Genomic DNA, 21485 nt, shown 5'->3' with positions numbered 1-21485 from the left:
TCCTAAAAATGTGCTTTATGTAGAAAAAAAAATCTTCACTGCACTCCCTTTTCCAGGCTAATAGAACTAAGTACCCACTGTATTAAAAAAGTATTGAGATTTCAAAAAGTGAAGCTTTTTTTTTTTAATAGTGGTAAAGAATCAGATATATTTGCCCTTGACTGGTAACCAGTCTTTTTCTGTGAACAAACAGAGCAATGAAGTAGATTGAATATGCTTCAGGGGCCACAACAAGCCTCAAGCAACACTAAAAATCTCTGGCAGAATGATTTAAAATCTCTAAGAAACAAAATGAGAACACTTATAGAGCTTGGATCAATTAAAAACTCAACCTTAAAACAATTTGGTAAACCACTAATGTGCTTTGTTGTTATAACAACAGAGAAGGAAAAGCATTTTCAAGCAAGAGTGCGGGTAAGGCTTCAGCAATAGGAAAATAAAACTGGATGTGCAAGCGGGGGTATTTCAGGAAATGTGAAAAAGCCTTGAGCCACCTCTCCTGCTTGAAAATATGTGCAGCGATTTATTGAAACGTGTAAAAATACAAGAAAATACAGTATATAACTCTGCAAATACAGATTGTAAAACTCTAACGAGCCTGAAAATCAATATTTGGTAGGACCACCTTTATTCTTCATGACAGCCTGAACTCTCTTGCTCAAGTTTTCTTGTCATTTCTTCAGGAATAGTTTGCCAGGCTTTTTGAAGGGCATTCAAAGCTCTTCTTTGGATGTTTGCTGCCTTTTGTTCTGTTCACTGTAAAGACTATCCCACACTGCTTCAAAAATGTTGAGGTTTGGGCTCAAGGGAGGCCAATCCATGACTGATGGCAGTCCATTGTGTGTTTTTCTATCCAGGTATGCTTTTGCTGTATTGTCACTGTGTTTGGGATCATTGTCATGAAAATGAAGCTCTTGCCAATCAGACACTTTCCAGATGGTATTGCATGGTAGATCAAAATCTGATGGTGCTCTTCTCTGTTTATAATTCCATCAATTTTGATAAGATCGTCAAAACCACTGGCTGAAATACAGCTCCAAACCATGATGGCTGTAAGAGTATATATATATATATATATATATATATATATATATATATATATATATATATATATATATATATATATATATATATATATATATATATATATATATATATATATATATATATATATATATATATATATATATATATATATATATATATATGTAGATGATGATTTGAAATTTGGATTTATTACTCCACGAGACTTGGTGCCATTGTTTTTTAGTCTAGTTCTTGTGTAATTTAGCATACCTCAGGCTTTCCTCTCTGTTTGTCTTCCTTAAGAATGGCTTGTTGACAGCCATCCGCTACTTGATAAGGCTTTAGTAAACAGTAGATCAACTGGATCAACTGAAGGGCCAGATGCACCTCACAATTCTTTCCTGTTTGTTAAGAGCATGGCTTTCAGTTATGCCAGGTTTTTGGCTAATCGCTCGTTAGGAAAAAACTATTCTATGTCTGTCAAACTTTTATTGTTGCGTTTTTCATGACTTTGACTGAAGAAATGGGAACAAATTATGGCTGCTAGTAAAAAAGTCCCTGAAGGTACCGTTTAAAAAGTGGTTTTCTGCTAAGTTTTTTGTTATGTGTAGACACACCACTGGTTCATTTCTTGAATTAGGTGCCTTTTTAAGATTGAATGATTCCTAAGTCAATGCCAAGTAGCTTAATAAAGAAATGAGACGAAGTTCTGTACAAAGAAATGAGAGGGAACTTTTGCACTGTACTTCTCTGTGAAAATGCAATTTTCCTTCATTTAAAGAATCACATCCAAGAAGGTTTAGTGACCAGTACAAACCTTCTGGAGCTTCTCTGTTGTCTCTTTTCAAAACAGAACTGAATGTGACTGAAGGCTATGTGATTACCTCACCGTTAAAGACCGTGTTGCTCGTGAGCTAAGTCTAATTAATATTAGCTTTTTTCCCCCTTGTCTGCTGTCTGGGATGGTAACCTCAAGCAGCAGTCTGTCTTGTGCTGTGGTCTGGTAAATGACTCTGAATTGCTTCCTGGCACTACCAAAAACATATAAACTCCACAAAGCCTCCCAAAAATAAAACAAAATGTGTTTGTATACTTAGGAGAGATGGAAAAATGTGGTTATCAGAATTGGATAAAGTGCTTCGTATAGTAACTCCAGGACCGAAATGGTGTAATCATTTGGCCAGAAGTAATAGTGGCCAAGTGCATGTTAGAAATTGAGTTGCTTTAACATTTAGTCTGCAACGGAAGAATAATGTAGCTTAAACGTTTTTCCAAACAGAATCTTTTTCTGGTCAGTCACATTGTGCTAAATATAAAAATGTCTCCATGTCGTAAACTATTTTCAGGATAAATTTAAAAATAAGAATCTTTAAAAAGTTTCTATTAAAAGCAGATCAGATGCGCATCACAGATTTTCAACTAAAGGGTTGGTCCCCAGCGGGGACTCAAGGGCAGCTGCAGTACTTCAGGTACACGGTGGAGTACTTACTGTAGGTTGCATAACATATTGTTGATGAGGCATCCACGTACTCTGGACCTGAGGAGAAATACAGAAAATGTAAAATGATGGTGGCAATATAAAATTTTCCTTTGTCTTAGTAAGAGCTGAGACGTATCCCACATAATGCAATAAATGCTATTCAAATAGTCCCAATATGTTCAAATACTCTTCAGTCTCTAAGTCTTAAAATGATTGTGCTGGTTTTAATGCACCAAAATGGCTGAACTTTACACAGATTAATTTGTGCCAAAGAATTACTAGAAGAATCTCAAAGTCTGGAGGCAGCACATCTCCCTCCTGCCTTCTCATTATTGCCGGCGGTACGAGTTGTACGTTGAGCCCGTAAAATGAGTCTTTTTCTGTATTATAACAATATTAAAGCTCTGCCCAGTGCTGTTGGAGCAGGGGTGAAAGGTCAGGGTCAGACCTCTAGAGAAGACTCACAAAATACAAAAAGCATTTTTGTTTTAATCTCAGAACAAAGAACTTCAAAGCTACAACCAGAGAAAAAAAACATTGACAGATACGCATATTTACAAATGTAGATTCAAAAGTTAAAGAGATGGAGAAACAGTGACAGTGGAAACTATAAAGAAACCGGAGGAAAGGACGATGAACAAACAGAGCTTTTATGCTGGAGAGAGGAATTAGACAGCTTGTAGCAGACAAACACACAGACTGGCCACTGATCCTGGTAAAATGATTAGATTAAACAAAGACAAACATGGAATAATCTGCTGTAAGAGCAATCAATCCTCTGAGCCAACCCAAATGCGTGATTTGGATCCATACCTAAACAAGCCTGATATTCTATAACGCGGTGCCAAGTCTGCTTGTTTATACATGGCAATATTTGTTCTCCCCAGCTGAATGGGACAGCAGATAGACACAGAGAAAGCTTATATTTAATCACTTGTCTTCGGCATTTTCTAACTAAGATATTGCATGACCGTCATGTGATTATTTCAACAAGACAGGATGGCTTTACACTGGGCTTAAGGAAAAAAACGTGAGAGAATCATGGTGAAATCTTTGCTGGGAAAATAAAAAATGGCAGTCTTACATACTAACGTGAGGGAGGCTCACTCACAATTTATCTGAAGCAACCAAAGATGAAAAAGTCAAAACCTGAACTGATAAGAACACAGTGAACACAATGGGAAGCTAGTCCAATCTACTGAAAAGAACAGACAAAGAGAACCCCAACATATTTACTTCATAATCTCAGCTTCCTTTTCTATTTTTTTCAAAGCCCTTAGGTGAGATCTTTACAGCCTCCTCAGGTGTTGAACAGGCTCAGGCTGCTGCACTAATTCTTATATTATTAGATTAATCTCAATTCAATTCAATTTTATTTATACAGCGCCAAATCGCTGCAACAGTTGCCTCAAGGCACTTTATATTGTAAGGTAGACCCTACAGTAATACATATAGAGAAAAACCCAACAATCATATGACCCCCTATGAGCAAGCACTTTGGCGACAGTGGGAAGGAAAAACTCCCTTTTAACAGGAAAAAACCTCCAGCAGAACCAGGCTCAGGGAGGGGCGGGGCCATCTGCTGCGACAGGTTGGGGTGAGAGAAGGAAAACAAGACAAAAGCACGTCTCAAACAGTGCAATGTACAGCAATGTTGTAATAAGTTTCCTGAGAGCTGAAAATGTTATAATACTCTGATAATGCGTCCTCTGGCTTTCTTGGGATGCTGAGAGATAAGTCCCAGTTTGCCAGCTGTGAGACAGTTGTGTTCACTCGTTTTTTACTTTTGGAACCAAACACTACCATCTTAGGTTGTAGTTCAGTCCAAGTTAACAGCAGAAATATGACAAATGGGTTTATCTGTGGGATGTTAAAAAAACAGCAATGTTTGAAGCTCTGAGAAAGGGCTGATGAGTTACAGCATTAACAACTTCAGCAGGACTTCACTCCCAGACATCTCCCAGATAAAAATAAACCAGAAAGCCAGAGACTGATCTGTTATCAGGCAGGAAAGAACGTGAGGGAAAACGTGCTAAGTTGCTAAGTTTAACACAAAATATAAAGAGATCCAAATGACTGCTTTTGAAGATTAGAGTTAACTGACTCGACCTGAGCTGGCTTTTCCCCAAAGCACCAAATTACAGCTTTTACAGAGTTGCTCAGAGTTACAGCAGGTAGAGTAATTCTACATGAACATTAGTTTCAGTGTGAGTGAAGGGTAAAATGTGCACAACCTAAGAAGCTCCCTACCTCTGGCTGAACTTCACAGCTTATATTACAATTTAAAAGAGCCTGTCAGCCAACAGGCCAAAAAGCCGGTAAGTCAGTTGTCGAGCTGCATGGTCAGCCAGCTGGCCCTCGTTCCAACCAGTCACACGTAAACCCAAACAGCCAGCCAGTTAGCTAGTTAGTAAGCCTGCCAGCCCCATGTCCTATCAGCCAGCCACATATTTAGTCAGCCAGTGAGCCAGTCTGTATAAGCAGTGATGTAAACCAGGCTCACGGCTGGCTGGCGGTACTCGTTGAAATCTTGGTAGTGATCTGGCCTGGACTGTCTCCTGTCATGCGGATCATCAAAGTCGCTTTTTCCAGGAAATAAATCCAATCGTTATTGAGGAGCCAAGCATAACGAACGCCAGAATACCGCTGTTGGTATGGGTCATTTGCAGATCTGATAAATCAATTCTATCAAAAGCTCCAAAATATCAACGCGACACGAACATAAAAGGAGGAATGACACATACAGCCATTTCTGCGCACCTTGAGATTTTCATTACAAAGGCAATACTTTTCATCATAAAAGGAAGTGATTTCCTTTTGTCTTGCATATATACCTGCCTGGCTTGTCTTCTCCTTCATTTTTCCCCGTGCCTCTTTGTACTTGAGCAGAAGATGAAGGACTCACCTTCCTGCCGTGACTGGCTGAAGGGCAATATTACAGGAAGCGGCGGCAGAGCTGCCCGATATTGAAACTGTGAGGATTAATATTCCTCAAAAGCCTGGCCATTGTTTTTGATAAATCAATTTGGGAAGCCTTCCGAGAGCGGATTAGAGGCGCGCCCTGGCCCACTTTTCTCCCTCCTTCTCTCTCCTCTGCCCCTCCACCACAGGTACTGGACCAGAGTTTTAATCAAGCGTGCCTCAAAGACGGGCGCCGCAACCTTCAGCAACACCCCTCCTCTGCCCACCCAGCCGTGCCATCGCCATCACCTAAACCTACTCTCTCTCTCTCTCTCCATCTGTCTCTTCTATTTTCTTATCTATCCTTCATCTCCTTTCTCCTGCTCTCTATCCTCGTCTTTCTGTCTCTGCATACCAAACAGAGGCGATGTTAAACGATAGTGTCTGATCGAGAGGGCACAGTGGCAGCGTCTCTTGATGTTTAGATTCGGCAAAGGGTGTTGCATGAAATGCGCAGTGAAGGAAAATGGTTAACGCTCCTGACATATCACAGGGCCAATTTTTACGATCCCACTCTGTTCTGTTGCATTACTCCACTGATCGCAGCAGTGAGGAATGCAAACGTTCGCTCTGGAAGTGGAAGGACTGGTGCTGAAGCTAGGAAAATAAAATAAAAAGAGATCGAGAGAGGGAACAAAAGAGGTTTGGACTACAGGAGAGAGGAAACTGTTTCTTTTTCCTAGATACTTTCATTCTTGATGGGTGCGTTTCTTTTTTTCTACCTTGTCAGCCTTTTAAAAATCCCCCTTTTTCTTTGCCGCTTCTGTTCTGATCCCTGGCGTGTTTGCTGCCTACGAAACAGATGTCATCAAGCACAGCTGGAGCATCGAAGAAACAATGAGGGAAGAAGCGAGAACCTCATGCTGTTTTGAAGCCCACCCCCTCTTTTCCAACTCAAAGTGCACAAAATACACAAAGTATACTCTCATATACATACACACAGACTCTACCCATATTCCAGTGCATTATGGCCCACCTGATATGTGGAAACGGGGGAAGCAGCGATGAAGGGCGTGATGGAGGTCTGTGCGATCATGCGGTTGGTGGCGATGCTGTAAGGCGAGGAGTAGAACCTGAGCCGAAAGAAAAAAGGAACAGAGGAATAAATTTGAGTAACTAACAGTAGACAGAATACCTAGTTTATTTTCATTAGGTGGTTCCATGTTACGAGGCTATTAAACGACTTTAATAGAAACATCTGAAAAATGTACAAGACTTAGAGAATATTGAGTAACACAGAATATTTGGTATCTTGCATTAATGACACTTGTAAGTGAGCAGCAGGGACTCCTCAAGGCTGCGAAAACAGGAACCTAAATTCAGTTGCACTTAGACTTGATGCTCAGGAGGGCTGAGGTCAGGTGACTATAGAGGGACGTCCATGACAGTCAGCACTGCTTGATTGCCTTTTGGCCTCAAAAGTAATTTTTTTCAAAGCTTCGAGGTGTGCTGGGAGTCATTACACTTCTCCACACAGCTGGAAACCAGAGGGTGTGCATATTTCTACAGAAAGGATTGCAGCTTCTAAGTTGACAGGGTGTGGTTCGTTTAGTACAGGCGTCCAACTCTGGAGCAGACAAACATCCTCTGACTCGATTACGTCCACTGCATTGTTGACTGTATGTCTGATGCAAGGAATGTTCTCCTACTGCCTTACATAAAATCTAATCCATCAGTAAAATGAACTTGTCCATTCTCCATGGTAAGATATATGGTATATGCTCATTCACAACTTGGCCTTGTTTCCCTCTTCATCCTCTTCAAACTGCTATTAAACAGACTTCTATTCATCAATTATAAATTCCGTCTGTGTCAGAGTTGCTTTTCTATTTCTCAGTGAGGAAAGCTTGATGTGGCACTCTTCTCATGGTGTGGTATCTTTTGGTCTACTTGCTTAAACTTTAGACTGTTTCAACTTCTGAATATGTTGCTTAGTTCTTATACTGGAATTTATTTAATAGAACAATAATAATAAGCTGGACAGCTGATAGACGGCCATATCTGCAAGACAGATTACCGATGCGTGGACCAAGTCTGACTGAGTGCACTCAACACTGGGATATAGTTCAAGGAAATCTTTTTCCATGTATTTGGAGACCTGCCGTTGTTGCTAAAGGATTAACCTCCTAGGACCTGGTGTCCACATATGTGGACATCACATTTTGGGTTGTCCAGACCAAAATACTAAATTTTGCTCTACATGGGCCTGATATCTACTTACGAGGACATTATACTGCCTCTGTTTTATTAAAATTTATTTATTAAAACGAATATCCTCATATGTGGCGCTCATTTTTCTTAGAAACAAAAATCGGGTAACAAAAAAAATAAAAAATAAAAAAATAAAAATCTGGTGATTCTTTGTTTTTACATTCACCGGGTCCCAATATGCCCAAATATCAAAGAGAAATTAAAAATGCATGCCATGGAAGAGTTCAGGTCTTAGGAGGTTAAACTCTAGGTTATTTCTTTGTTTAATTGAAAGACTTTATTTTAATGCTGAACATCTAAAGGTGCTGAATCTCACCGAGATCCCCTGGGAGGTTAAGCGGGATGTCCAACAGTCTCAGCAACAATTGGTGAAAATCATACTGGCCAAGGACAGGCCAACACTAATTCTGTAACGAGCCTTGAAATCACTACATACAGCATCAACACCGACTACATCATAGTTTAACTTTAACGGTCTGGTGTTGTGAAAATGTGAGGCAAACACAAACAGCTCAAAAACAGAGTTTTCATTATTTTATTATCTATGTCAGATTGTGAAAAATGTCAAATAATTTCAATGAATGTGAATGACACACAAAAGTGATGTTGTGTAGTTTGCTTAGTAGTTTGGAAACTTTGGCAGCTTGATTAAATATAAAAGGTCAGTTTATGACAAAGGAAGGAGCTACATTAGTTTTCATTCAAGGCTGGGATCGTGTGCAGTTTTTCAAAACGTCTTTTTGCTTTTGGTTTCTGAAAGTATACAGTTACATTTTATGCAAATATTAACACTGAGGAGGAAATGTAAATTAAGTCCCACAATAACATATATATGCATTAAATATGGGTAATTTGCATTATAATTATATACAGTACTATTTTCACCAATTTGAAATTGAACTCTTTATGTACCTGTAAGAAATTTAAAGTAGCATTTTTTTAACAATGCATTATGTTTTTTGTAAGTTTTCTTTATTTAACACTTGACTAGTTTGACGTTATTTTTCTTCTTTTCTAGAGCATGATTATTTATGTATATTGTTTTTATTGCCCCCCAAAAAATCTGGTTCAGGGTGCTGCGAGTGACACATTTTTCTCTTTCTCTCGCAGTTTTGTATCTTTGGGATCATAAGTTGAAGGATTTGTACTGAAGTAGGCTTTTACATTGCAGGGCGCATGTAATGAGTGATGCTATTCATCCAGTGTCATGTTTCGGTTGAGACTGACTCACTGGAGGATAAGTGGTTTAGGAAGTGGGAGTGAGGCGCTTCCTGTGAATGACTGAGGCCAGAGGGAGATAAAGGGGAGCCTCAGCATTCTCCTTCCTGTCTCAGCACCGTGGGGAAAAATAAAACACGATGCTGGGTCATTTATTTCCACAGCACCATGACATGAAGACACAAAAACACACATATCTGAGTACCCAAAGACACACACACACACACACACACACACACACACACACACACACACACACACACACACACACACACACACACACACACACACACACACACACACACACACACACACACACACACACACACACACACACACACACACACACACGCTCATGCTCACTCAGTGCCCCTTCGCCATTTCTCACCTGACCTCACCAGTGAAAACCGATATCTGAACTCCATATAGATTTCCTTAATCAAACAGTAACAAAGTGCAGACACTACATTAATCTTTGTGTATGACAGTAGTATCGACTGGGGTTCTATGAGCCAGGAGGCGAGTGTATTAGCTGGTGCCAAGTCTTACCCATTCTGCATTGCAGCAGGATCATATGTTAACGCCATGCCAGTCTGAAAGAGAAAAAACAACAACAAATTATACGGCCTATCAAGATTACATACAGTATGGGAAATAATATTAAAATGCTGAAGCAAAAGAAATTGTGACAACTTGTCCTACATTACCACCTTTTATATCAGTTTTTTCAGTGTGACAATGTAGTGTCATCTGCTGTAGTAAAAAGGAGAAGGCAACAAAAGCAATCACTCTCACTCTAAGTGAGAAGCCAGTTTCTGATATTTACTGACAGACAAAAATAAAGAACGGCGATTTGCAACGAAGCAGCAAAACACACAGAAAGAAGAGGTCAACACTTTTGTTTTAAGCCTACTTTTCAATAATGACCTAAACAAAGCCAAAGAGAAGACTGTGGCTGGAACTGATCAATGGGAAAGATACTCAATACTCAACAAAGCCCACACTCTAAATTTTAAGCGCAACTTATTAGAAAAAATCAGTCCAATGCATCATGTTTCAACTAAAGATGTACAAAAGATGTTCTTCCATGAATTAGTGACAGGATTTCAAGCTACATTTAACCCTTTTAAAGTGTCTCTTATTTATATGTTTATATGTTGTCGTAAGTTGGACACTGATGGCTTTGCTGATCGAACGTACTTCTGTGAAATACAGTTAGATCCATTATTTGTTGGACAAAGATATAATTTTTGTAGATTTGCACTTTATAGACCACCACAATTATTAAATTATATAGGACTTAAGTGCAGACTTTGAACTTTAATTCAAGGGGTTTTACAAAGTTGTTGCATAAACGTAGTTTTCATGGCCACATGAGGCTTACTCTCTTATTATGCAATAACAAATGAAGCAGACATAATATTTCAAGTTGAGCGAGGCCATCCTCATAATCAAAAACTACAATGAATCTATCAGACAGACAGCAAAAACATTAGGAGCGGCCAATCAACAGTCTGGTACATTCTTAAAAAGAAGGAATGCACTTGGCCAGAGCAAAAGGCCTGAAAGACCGCACAACAAAGTGCATGATGACAGAGGCACTTCCATGGCTGAGAAAAACAACATCAAACATCTAACCAAGTCAAGAACACTCAAGGTGATAGGTGTATTTTTTGTCAAGGTCTACAATCAACACAAATGTAAATGCAGAGAGTTTACAACAAGCCACTGATTGCGCTCAAGAACAGGAAGGGCAGATTAGGATTTGCCAAAAAAAAAAAACATCTAAAAGAGGCTGCACAGTTGTGGAAAAATTCTTTGGACAGATGACACCAATATGGAAAAATATCGACAAGGAGAGAAACAGCCGAATCCAAAGCATACATGTGGCATGCTGTAATTCCTAAACAGTCCATGCAACATTTTTGTGAAATTCCTTGACGTAAAGTTGAAAGTTTGCCCTTTAATTACGTTATAATTGTTTGATTTCATATTCACTGTGGTGATGCACAGAGGCAAAACTATATAAATCATGTCTTTGTCCAGCTAAGTATTCAAGAAGGTCACAGACTAATTTTCTGTACATTTAACCGCGTCTGCTACCTATAAATCACAGTGTTTTCCTCGTACGGGCTACTTGTATGTCACCTGTATGTCACAGGCAATGCTGTTGATATATTCCTGCACTACTGTGACCAAGATAATTTGCTGTACATTTATTGTACTTGAAGAATAACTTGATTAACATCCTGATTGTTTTTGTCCAAAACGAATGACATCAAATCTAAATCAACTCATTTCAAAGTGGAAAAACTGACAAGTGACAAAGCCAATGTGGGGGAAAGCTTAGTCAATAGGACAAAGTGAATTAGTATCGAAGACGCGCTTTTCTATTTCAACCACATATCACCGTGTTTTTATGAATGAGAGGAAATGAAGAAATGCCCTTTGGAGAGAAAAAGGAATGAGTGGAAAACTGAGTTCCTTGTGGTGATGGTGTGTGTACATGTGTCTAGGTAATCGTGTGAGAGCAAACCTATCCATGAGTGTGTGTGTGGGTGTGATTGTGTGAGGCCCTTTTTTAGAGTCCAGGAGAGAAACCTGTGTGCCGCAATCCTTCATCTGCATTCCTGAAGGTTCTCTCCCCGAGGAGAGCTAATCCGATTTCTTTTAACGGGAGGCTGCTGAGGATGGCAGATTTCATCAGCATACACACATGCACACACTACACATTTACCCACACACACTCATTTTTTGCCCTTCCTTTCCCTCACTTTGCCCTCCCTCCCACTCCTTTTCTTCTTCAACATCTTGTGTTCTCCTTTCTCTCTCCGTTCCTCACTCCCCTCATCGCTTAATCTACCCCTCCCATCTTCCTGTAAGTCTTTTGCCCTTGTTCCCCCAGAGGGCTACCTACACTGAGCTATACAGTTAAGGGAATAGTGACTCAGAGGTCCAAGGGGATCAGTGAGCCTGGACCGAGCCCTCGAGAGTGAGCAAAAACACAGACTCTCCACCAAATGACAATGTCCTTGCTTAAACTAGGGATGTGTAGGGACCCAGGCATGTGTGTGGCGACAGGCCTTTGTGTTTAATTTTGTGCATTTGCACAACTGGTTGTAAAAGGCTTTCAGAGACGTTTTATACCAAGCTGTAAAGGCTGAATGAAGCCACTCAGTCCGTGTGCTTTGTAATTATTTTCTACTTTAAATTTGGTTTTTGCATCTCTGAACATCTCTTTCTGCAAATCCATACATGCAAAGGTCTCTGTGTATGTATTTATACTCTCCTTTTGAAATCCAAGATCAAGAGAGTTGCATCGCACGCCTGTCAGCATGTTTGCGTGCGCGACTGTGTGTTCCCATGCTCGCTAATAGCAGGGGCAGACATGGCCAGCTGTCTCGGTGAGGCTGATAACTCCCCTAAGTGCTGCCCTTGGTTCCGCGTGTTGATGAATTCCACAGCAGAGAAGCTCCTGACCGGAGGACCCTGCATAGCCAGTGACTGATTACTGATGCAGTTAGCTTTTGGCTCCGTCAAAATGAGAGGAAAGGAAAAGACACAGACAGACTGTGTATCCGTCTTAGCTTGATCCAAGACTGCAGAAAAAAACTTGACTTTAATGCTGTACAGACCCTGTGAACAAAGCTTGGCCTTGATAGAAGCTCCCATGAACAGACCTGACTTTCGAAGACCGAATGGCCATTTATGTGAATTTTTCATGCTTATGCAGTAAATAAGACTTACTGTAGCATGTATTTTCCACTAGAATATGTTTTCCAATCTATGTAAATGTAAAACGGTAAATATGCCCTACTGTACCCACAGTAAAATCCCAAAATGTAGCACAGTGACAGATGGCTCCAAACTCATGAAAAAGCCATAGAGTATGACTCAGTTGTTTCTTTTTGTAGTCAATCATTAATTCAAGTTATCAAGTTTAGCAAGTTGTGAAGAATTATTTTGCATTAATATCGTTTCAACTGTGCTCTAGGGTTTACAAAATGAATTATACTAATGTAGTCTCAGTGAAAATGTGAATGCATTTTATCATGGCAATAAAGCAGCTTTTTTTTTAGCATATTATGTATGAAAATGCATGTATGCATAATTGTGTTTAACAGTGTTAAAAATGTGAGGACAGCCTATATTAGCAGTTTTAAAGACATCTCCTGTTCTCTCCTGTTACAGAAGTGGTTTTCATACTTATTCTGACATCTGGGCGCCCTTCAGAAGCTGAAAAAGTTCACAACCTTTTAACTCTCAACAACAACATGCTAAAAAACATGATCTAAGTTCAATTTTAGTCTAATAAAAGACAGCTCAATAGCATCAACAGTTGTGTTTATTTTCTTGTGCTTAAATCATATTTTGAAAGCCCTTTTCAAAGATGCACCACAACCCTGAGGCTTTCTAGACATTACCCTGTACAAAAGAACGAAAATGTTTGGCATACATTAGCCAGTCTTAACCCTGCCAGCTTTCTAGTAGAAAATCTGTCCAAGAGCATGGATATGGAGCAGTGCAGATAAAAGTGTGAGACCATGTGAACTTCCTTGTGCAGGTATCAGCAGGCAGCTTCTTCGCCTAAACCGAGCTGAATATTTCTAGTAATTAGGACCCGGCTCATCTGATAAATCTCTTGCTGTGTACTACATAGAAGTAAGGGCAGCTTCGACTCGATTCTCCCAATGTTTTTTGGTGTTCATGAAAACAGCTCCACATCCCCACTCCATGCCCCAAGGATGACCCGCCAACCCCTTCCAAAAACCACAGGAAAACCAAGTCGAGTCATCGTCTCTGTGTCCTCACACACGCACACACACTGACCCGCTCCCTCCCTTCATTTTTTGCCTGCTATACACACATTTGCTTCTTCTGCCTCGTGGCTACACACACAAACACACACAGGGACATCTGTCAGGCTTTCACACAGACTGGAAAGCCGGATGTTTTTTTTTCATCCACACTCATTCCCCTAGAGTAGGTGCTTGAGAAGTGTGACTTTGAAAGTTTTGTGTGTGTGTGTAGGAGTGTGTGTTGGTGTAAAAGAGTTAGGATGTGAAGAGAGAGAGAGAGACAGAGAGAGAAGAATGAGCACCCATGGCGCTAGGGTCTGTGTCTGCGCGTGAATGTGTGGTGGAAGAAAAAAAATGCAGTGACTAATATGTTTGTCAGCATGAGACAGCGAGAGACAGCACTTTCTAGACTCCCACTTTGGGTAGTTTACAAGAAAATCTGTCATATATTTCTCAATCCTCACCACCAGCCACCCTGCAGCACTCAACCCCTTGTAACTCCTGACTGATCATGCAATGTGTTCCCTCTCTCTTCCTCTCTCTCTTATTCTCAGTGAGTCACTTGCTCTTTCTCTCTCCATATGTTGCTGTGGGATCTGGGAAGACTTCAAACACGGGAAGAGGAGACAGTAGACAAAATGGAAGAGAAAGAAGCTGTGAGGAGGGAGCATTTAAATATGGGTGGAGGAAAAGGGGAAAGAGTGATGGAAAGCTAAAGATGTAGGTAGAGCGAGATCTATACTGTAGAAGGAGAAGGTAGAGAGACATGTCGGAAGAGACAGTAATGGATGGCGTAGGCTGTTGCTTCGCTTCATCTGTCTGCCACAGGGAGCGGAGTGAGGAATGGCCTCAGTTCTGATAAACAGACTAACATGTGATGGCCATCTCCCATCTCCCCTGCCCACAGCTGATCAATGACCACACAGATGCACACACATGCTATTAAGGGCCATCCACTTTATTTTAAGTGTAAACGTACGCAGAATGCACTGCAGTATCACAGTTTTAGATCAACCAGACTTTATCTGCAGGTGATCTGAGCTGCATTGTGATCAATGTTGGCTGTAATGCTCTCTAAAGTAATGCATTGCTGTAATCACATTACATTTCTGCAGTAATGCAGTCATTTACTGAATTACTGTACTAAAAAAAGGTTCATTACAAATGTCTTCTATCAAAACTGTTCGTTTTCCTTCAGTTAGTTGATTTCGGTTTGTGTGCAGGGAGGAAGAAAACGGAGGGATGTACAACTTTTGAGGATTGGAGAAACTACAGGAAAAGACAACAGCAAGGTGGTACAGTGCAGACTTCACTAACAACAGAAACAACTGCATTATAGTGCGAACAGAACACGGGCTCTTTGAAAGCATCTGCACAGACAGCATGCTAACAAAAAACTAGCAAAGAGCCCAGAGTGATGTTAAAGCTGAGTGTTTGCAGACTCCAGTCCAGCAGCCAGAGCCTGAACTTCAACTGGTAACAAAGACAGTCAAGCATGTAGCACTGTAGCCTCCATTTCTACCTGTATATGTTTCTAAAGAAGAATCAATGTGGCAATTGCTTTGAAGTCTCTTTAGGCTGGTTTTCAACTTTGCTTTACGTTCATACGTGAACACTAAAAGGAAGATCACACGTGTGCCCTCATTAATATAGGGATTTTCGTCTGCATGTGGAACTGTAGCTTAAGGTTTAAAAACAACTTGTAACTATGTGACAGTACATTTTGGGTAATACTGCGAAGTAATAAGAAAGTAACGTTACAAGTAGTATAACTAATGGCTTTCTCTTGGAAATAACCACGTAACAAACAGCATTATTTTTAAGAAAAGTAACAAGCACTGTATAATGCCTCGAGTAATCACCCAAACATTGGACAAGACGTGACCCACGTGTAAATGCAGTCTGTAGAGAAGAACAGATTTTCTTAAGAAAACTGTAAGGTCACCTAACTCTGGCTGTTGCTGGTATCCCAAGGGAGCTCAGCAAAGACACAGATATGAAACAGAGCCCATACAGCAGTATACCTTTCCTCGACCTAAGACCTGCCATGAATGATGATAAGTCTGCCGCCTCTGTCTCCAAAATTTGTAAGCAACACTGTATAGCAAAGTCAAGATTATATAGATGCCTATTCTGACCAGATGTAAGCACAAAGGTCTATTATTAGCTCTCAACATCAGCATAATGTATCAAAGCGAATGTTAGGTCAGCAGTCTGCATCATGTTGCTGTTGTTTAACCTCTATATGATGTCGTCTTTACATGCCAAACAGTCGTTTTCATATTAAACCACCTCATTCTCCAATATGTTTTTAGCCGGTCTGAACTTAAAATAGAAACACTAATTACGCAATTATGCTTTGAGACAATACAAGAAGATTTTCTTTTAATTTGCTCTCATTTCTCAAGTCTTTTTCAGAAACTGACAAACAGGGTGACATTTCTAAGATTTCCAAACTTAAAGTTTGACATAAAACGAAATAAAGCACAAATGTGCCTTTAAATGCCACAGAATGTACACAGAAAAATGCAGTTCACAAAAAACTGGAGATGAATCAATACAAAAACCAATTATTTATTCTCAAGAGGCTTTAATATTGGATGCATGCAGTGGGTGTAAATCTGCAGAACTTATTTTCTTGGTACAGGGTTCTGGGAAATCTGTTGGAGTGAAATTATTTTCAAACACATAAATTTGATGAGCAGCTTTAAAACAATAAAAACTACAGTAAACTGAAGCTCAAGTCTCCCTAAACCCACATTTATACCTCAATTTTGTGGATTGTGGAGGGGAGGAGAGTGTTATGATGCAAAGGAAGGTACGGGACGACAATAGTGAAAGTTTCATGCTGAGACACTTACAGCATGTTTTTTGAATTGAATCTGAAGGACAGAAAACTAAGTAAATATTCTTCTTATGAGCTTTTAGCTCAGCCTCTGGATGAACTCAGAATTCTTAAGAAACTCTGAGTCTCTAGTTTTTCCTTTTTCCCTCAAGTCTCTTCTTGTTTATAAAGCCCTGAGATACGCTGAAAACCTTACACTAATTAGCAAACATATTTGTCCAAAATGTTCATTTTTAGTGTTGTACTTTTAATAGTGTAGCAATTAAGGCACAATAATAATAACAGAGAAATCCAAGGACCTGGTAAAAGCAAATTAGTAAACATATTTTACAGGCTAATATATCACGTCGAAGGTCAAGTGTGTGCACTGTATGCAATGCAAAGAATGCATTATGGCAAAATGAATAAATGGTTGTCTATTTAGGCTGGATCCGTCTCCTTTACAAGGAAGCATCTGATCACTCCCACATACACAGTCATCTCACTTTACCTTAAGTCAACCGAGCTGACCCTGCCAACCTGTCAATGTGTGGGCCTGAGGGGATGTAGCAATGTGATTTAGGTGAAACACGCTTCATTGGTTTATAGGTGTTAGGTCTGCTGAACATGTGATGGACAGACACAAACACACACACACACACACACACACACACACACACACACACACACACACACACACACACACACACACACACACACACACACACAGAGCCTGTGCAGAGAATACTCCACCTACGTCTTGATGCATGCTCAATAATTCAGTGAAGGAAATCCCGGAAAGTTGATTCTGTTCATCTGGACGAAGTGTTTTCAGTGGGAGGAACGTTTCCTCACTCGTCTAACAGACTTCTTCTCAGCTGACTGCAGCTTTCCTCTACCTTATAAACAGTTGCATAACCACCAAAAGTAGCACCATTGACTAACAGTGAGCCATGAGCTCAGTTTCATGATTGTTGTCATGACCATTGGTCGATGGCCATGATAATTGTTCACAGAGAGTTGGAGAATGGCTGCGATTCAAGCTTTGTAACACAGTGAAAGATGTAGTCATGGCAAAACACAGAAGAGCTACCTCATCCACCTACAGGCCAGTGGCTATTCCTTCAATGATGAGGATGTGCACACATCCTGGGCAGGTATGGCTCCTGGTTTGAGGGGGGAGTAAAGGAGGCCATTTGAATGTGGAAAGGGAGCAACCATCGCTAAAAAGAGGAGGAGGCAATCTTCTGACAATCATGAATCTGAGCTGAAGAAGTCACTTGGATGAGAGATGAAACTGTATCCTCCACATACTTCTTCACACATACTCACAAACTGCGTCTGCAGCACACACTAAGACGTATGGAGAGTTTTTTTTGAAGGACAAACATTCCATCTTTCCTCGTCTCCTGTAACTTGCAGTTTCAGCACAATCGTCAGACTGAGCATGTGCAGCTGCATGTGTGTGTGTGCATTCTCTCTCTTCTATATAGTCCCGTCTAAAGCAGTCGCGTACTTGTCTCCTCTGTTCGTCCTTTCCAGTATATCCTGTTGGTAGTCTAAGAAAAGATTTTAACCTCGTCTCCACATGTTACCATACCGTTTCCAGTTTCAGGTTTCCCAGCATTCTGCTGTATGGTGGAAATATACGCGCTCAGTGAGGCTTGAGATGCATTTTACATGACAGCACATATACATCTGGAGACAGTTTGATCGATATGTGGGCTATTTTTCTTTTCTTTTTTTTAAACATCTCCATACATGATAGTAAATACAAATGGCAGCCGGTAATACTTTACATACTGCCAGATGTTGTAGCCAACTTCTTCTGTTGCCTTGTGAGCAGGGTGGAGCCATTTCTTAGAAATACCATTACCTCAGATGGTCATCTAAAGATGTGGCGCTACAGTAGTTAGTGGAGTGTAAGGGAGTGGTGTTATTTTGTCAACTCATCCGAGTAGCAGCTTATATTGTTTTTAACACATTTACTCAATTTTATTGCTATTTTATCTGTGAATTTAGCTTCTAAGTGAAATAAAAGTTTAGTTTAAATCACCAGCAAAACTAAAGGAGGTGTATGCAAAGAGTTCAGCATTTGCTGAAGAAATCTTTATGTGATTTACTATTTCATGAATTGTACTACACCAAAACCCTGTGGAAGATTTTTTTTCCAGTTGCGGCTGAGAAAGATAAACACTGGCGTAACATCTTACCTCGCCTTCTCTGTGCCACGGCCTTCCATTCTGAGGGTACTTGCTCTGGCTTTGGCGTTTCTTCTGCCCTCCATCGGCAAATTTGCACAGCAAAGGCTCCGTGGGAGCTGCAGAGAGAGAAAAGGACAAAATCATGTTAGCAGAAGTGCATTGTGCGACCTTTTAGAAAGAAAGAAGCCCTTTTGAACTGTGTCCTTTGTCTCTTCTTCGACCACTGCATCTCTTTCTCTCTCTCCTCCCCCTCCCTCCGCTCTGCCTTCCTATGGAGCTCCTACACAAATTCCCAGTCCGGTGATGTTGGCAGGCCCTCCCTATCCTTGCAAAGGCTGGCAGCCTATGAAAGAACATTGCAAGGTATTGTTGAAATAATAATCACAGTAATCGCTCTTGTAAATACCTCTGAGATGGTAACACAGGACCGCTCTGTCAGCCAAAGCTTATTTCTAGAAGGCGTTCCTGTTCCTGACGCATAATCCCTCCGTGTTTTACTGTAACAGCCATCTCCTCTTTTATTTGAAATTTTTATGTCTTTTTCCACTCAGCAGCCATCAGCGTGAGCACCTCACTGGGGTGGATGGTTTGAGAGACGGCTGATATAGACGTTACTGTGCTGTTCTTGGTGCAAACACTAGGGGCAGGCTAAGGGTCCCCGAGATGAAACCCTTACAGAGGATTGACAGATGCTCTAACTTCAGAGCTGGCATCAGCAGAAATAAAGGATGGCATGAAAATGAAACAGCTGTCATTATACACATTAAAAAACAAAAAAGAAAAAAGCCCCCTGAAGAGCGACCTCATCTAAGCTGTATCTGCATCAAAAGCCTTTTGTATGCATAATTACCAATGAAAGGTCAATGAAAGTGTTGCGATAACCTAAGCCGGTGTAAAGATAACTTGTGAAAGGGCAGTTTCCCACACTTGTGCTGCAGGTGAGCACCTAAAGAGGCAAAAATTGGTTCAGGCAGATGACTTTCCTGATGAGATAGTGCAGAGAGGAAAAGCAAATCTGAAGACAGTCAATCTGGAGAGAAGAAGAAAGAGTAGGGGGAAAAAAAAAGCATGAGAAATGAGCGGCTCTCTTGGCTGGGGATCTGGGGGTCTTCACAGTGTCCGTCCCCTTTTCAGTCAGCGTCAGCGAGATCGGAATCTCTTAAGACACAGACTGGGGAGATGAAACAGGGGAAGGGAGACAGTTGTATAAACAAGCAGAAACACAGGAGTACAGAAAGCGTAAAGAACATGAAACAACAAAAGGAGAAGATGGTGAAAGAGATAAGGGAAATGGCTGACCAAGAGAATTAGAGTGTGAACCTAAACCAGGATCAAACAATCGCGCCCTGGGAGAGTTGTACAGTTCAGCAAAAGTACAGTACACACAGAGCCAACAAGTTTGTCCAAACACTGAACCGATGCTGCTCTGCACCTGGTGGCTTAGGAGAGAGCTGACGGCTCTCCTGTCAACGCATTCACATTACAGGCCTGGCAGCTTGTGACACGGAGGCTTTGTGACGACACTGGCCAATGATGGGGGCTGTCTGTAGGAGGCTGAGCAAAGGGACCTTTCATCACGCCGTGTCAGAGATGACACCGAGAGAATTGTTGATGCTTTAATCTCTACTCCCAGATGTTAGAGGTGCTTTGGGTCCTGATAATAATGCAGCATCACAAGACAGGAGAGAAAAAGCTTCTGTCTAGACTGACAAGGCAGTGACAGCCATGAAACAACCTGAAGTTAAGTGAGCTCATGACAAGCGACTTTGTCAGGCGATAAATTGATAAAAAAAAAAAAAAGGAAAGGCCGAGGCGTTAATGAGCTAATCAGATGATTTGCTTTTGCATTTAATTTTCTCTCATGCCAGGAATGTTGCTGCTGAAAATATGTTTTTGTTAGTTACAGGAGATGTCTGAGATGCAAATGAGATGAAGGCTGTGGAGCTTACGGACGTGTGTCTGCATTTATGTGGCTAAAGGGGTACTATGGGGCTAAATGCATGCAAACAAACTCTAGAAAAACAGCAAGAAAAAATTTAACTGTGTTTCTGTGCCTTTAGGGTCCACTACAGCACCAAACTTTTCAGAGTCAGCCAAAGAAAAAGTAGCAGGCAAGGGAGAGCGCGAGAGACACTACAGGAGAAAAACAACAAAAGCTCCTCCAAACCTCTCCTTTGGCGCTGTGGGAGATAATTAGCTATTGGAGAAATTTGGAGAATCTGACACAGAGCACGCTGACGTTCCCCCAGTGACTACATCCCCAGTTCCCACAGTGAACTAGCCCATTTGTTTAAGACTCAAGCCCAAGATCAACAGCCTCGCACCACCCCGCCCTCCCTGTGAACACACTCACCCTTCTGTAGCCCTGAAACACACACCCTCCTCCTGCCCTTAAAGTCTCTTTGCTATAACCTTTGAAAACACACAGAAATAGCCAAAGACACATACGCAGAATGGAAGCCAGTGCCAGGCCATAAACCATTCTAGACCTCTCGCCACACGCCGTCATCCCTGGCACGGCCCAGAACAAACTGGGCCACCGACTACGTTCCAGCTTGCTGATCCTGCGTCTTTAAGGTAAAGGCTTCAAGTATTGCCTAATTCACTTTGGCTCCAGAATATGTGTTTTCGGGGGCTTCTTGCTATGAACTAATTTACTGCCCCTTTAATGATTCGACATCATGGGAAAAAGACGAAGTAGTTTTGGTCAGAGGTCAACAACTGCCGCTAACAAGGTGCTCCGTGGGAACCCCTAATTGTTT

The 21485-nt window shown here is 40.9% G+C and overlaps 1 protein-coding gene across 7 annotated transcripts in view; it reads right to left on the bottom strand.

Annotated features, from left to right (window-relative positions):
• Window positions 1–21485, bottom strand: part of rbms3 (RNA binding motif, single stranded interacting protein) — a 301392-nt gene that overhangs the window by 37365 nt on the left and 242542 nt on the right. For all 7 annotated transcript variants that reach the window (XM_039605523.1, XM_039605517.1, XM_039605518.1 and 4 more), the window contains 4 exons: window positions 18733–18839; window positions 9446–9489; window positions 6444–6540; window positions 2516–2563 (listed from right to left, as the gene is read on the bottom strand). In XM_039605523.1, coding sequence (XP_039461457.1) covers window positions 2516–2563; window positions 6444–6540; window positions 9446–9489; window positions 18733–18839 — 296 coding nt within the window. The remainder of the gene's footprint in view (window positions 1–2515; window positions 2564–6443; window positions 6541–9445; window positions 9490–18732; window positions 18840–21485) is intronic.

The sequence above is a fragment of the Oreochromis aureus genome, linkage group 22 (assembly GCF_013358895.1).
Source record: "Oreochromis aureus strain Israel breed Guangdong linkage group 22, ZZ_aureus, whole genome shotgun sequence".
Lineage (NCBI taxonomy): Eukaryota > Metazoa > Chordata > Actinopteri > Cichliformes > Cichlidae > Oreochromis > Oreochromis aureus.
Note: the sequence above shows the minus strand (reverse complement) of the source record. Positions and strands in the feature narration are given on the sequence as shown.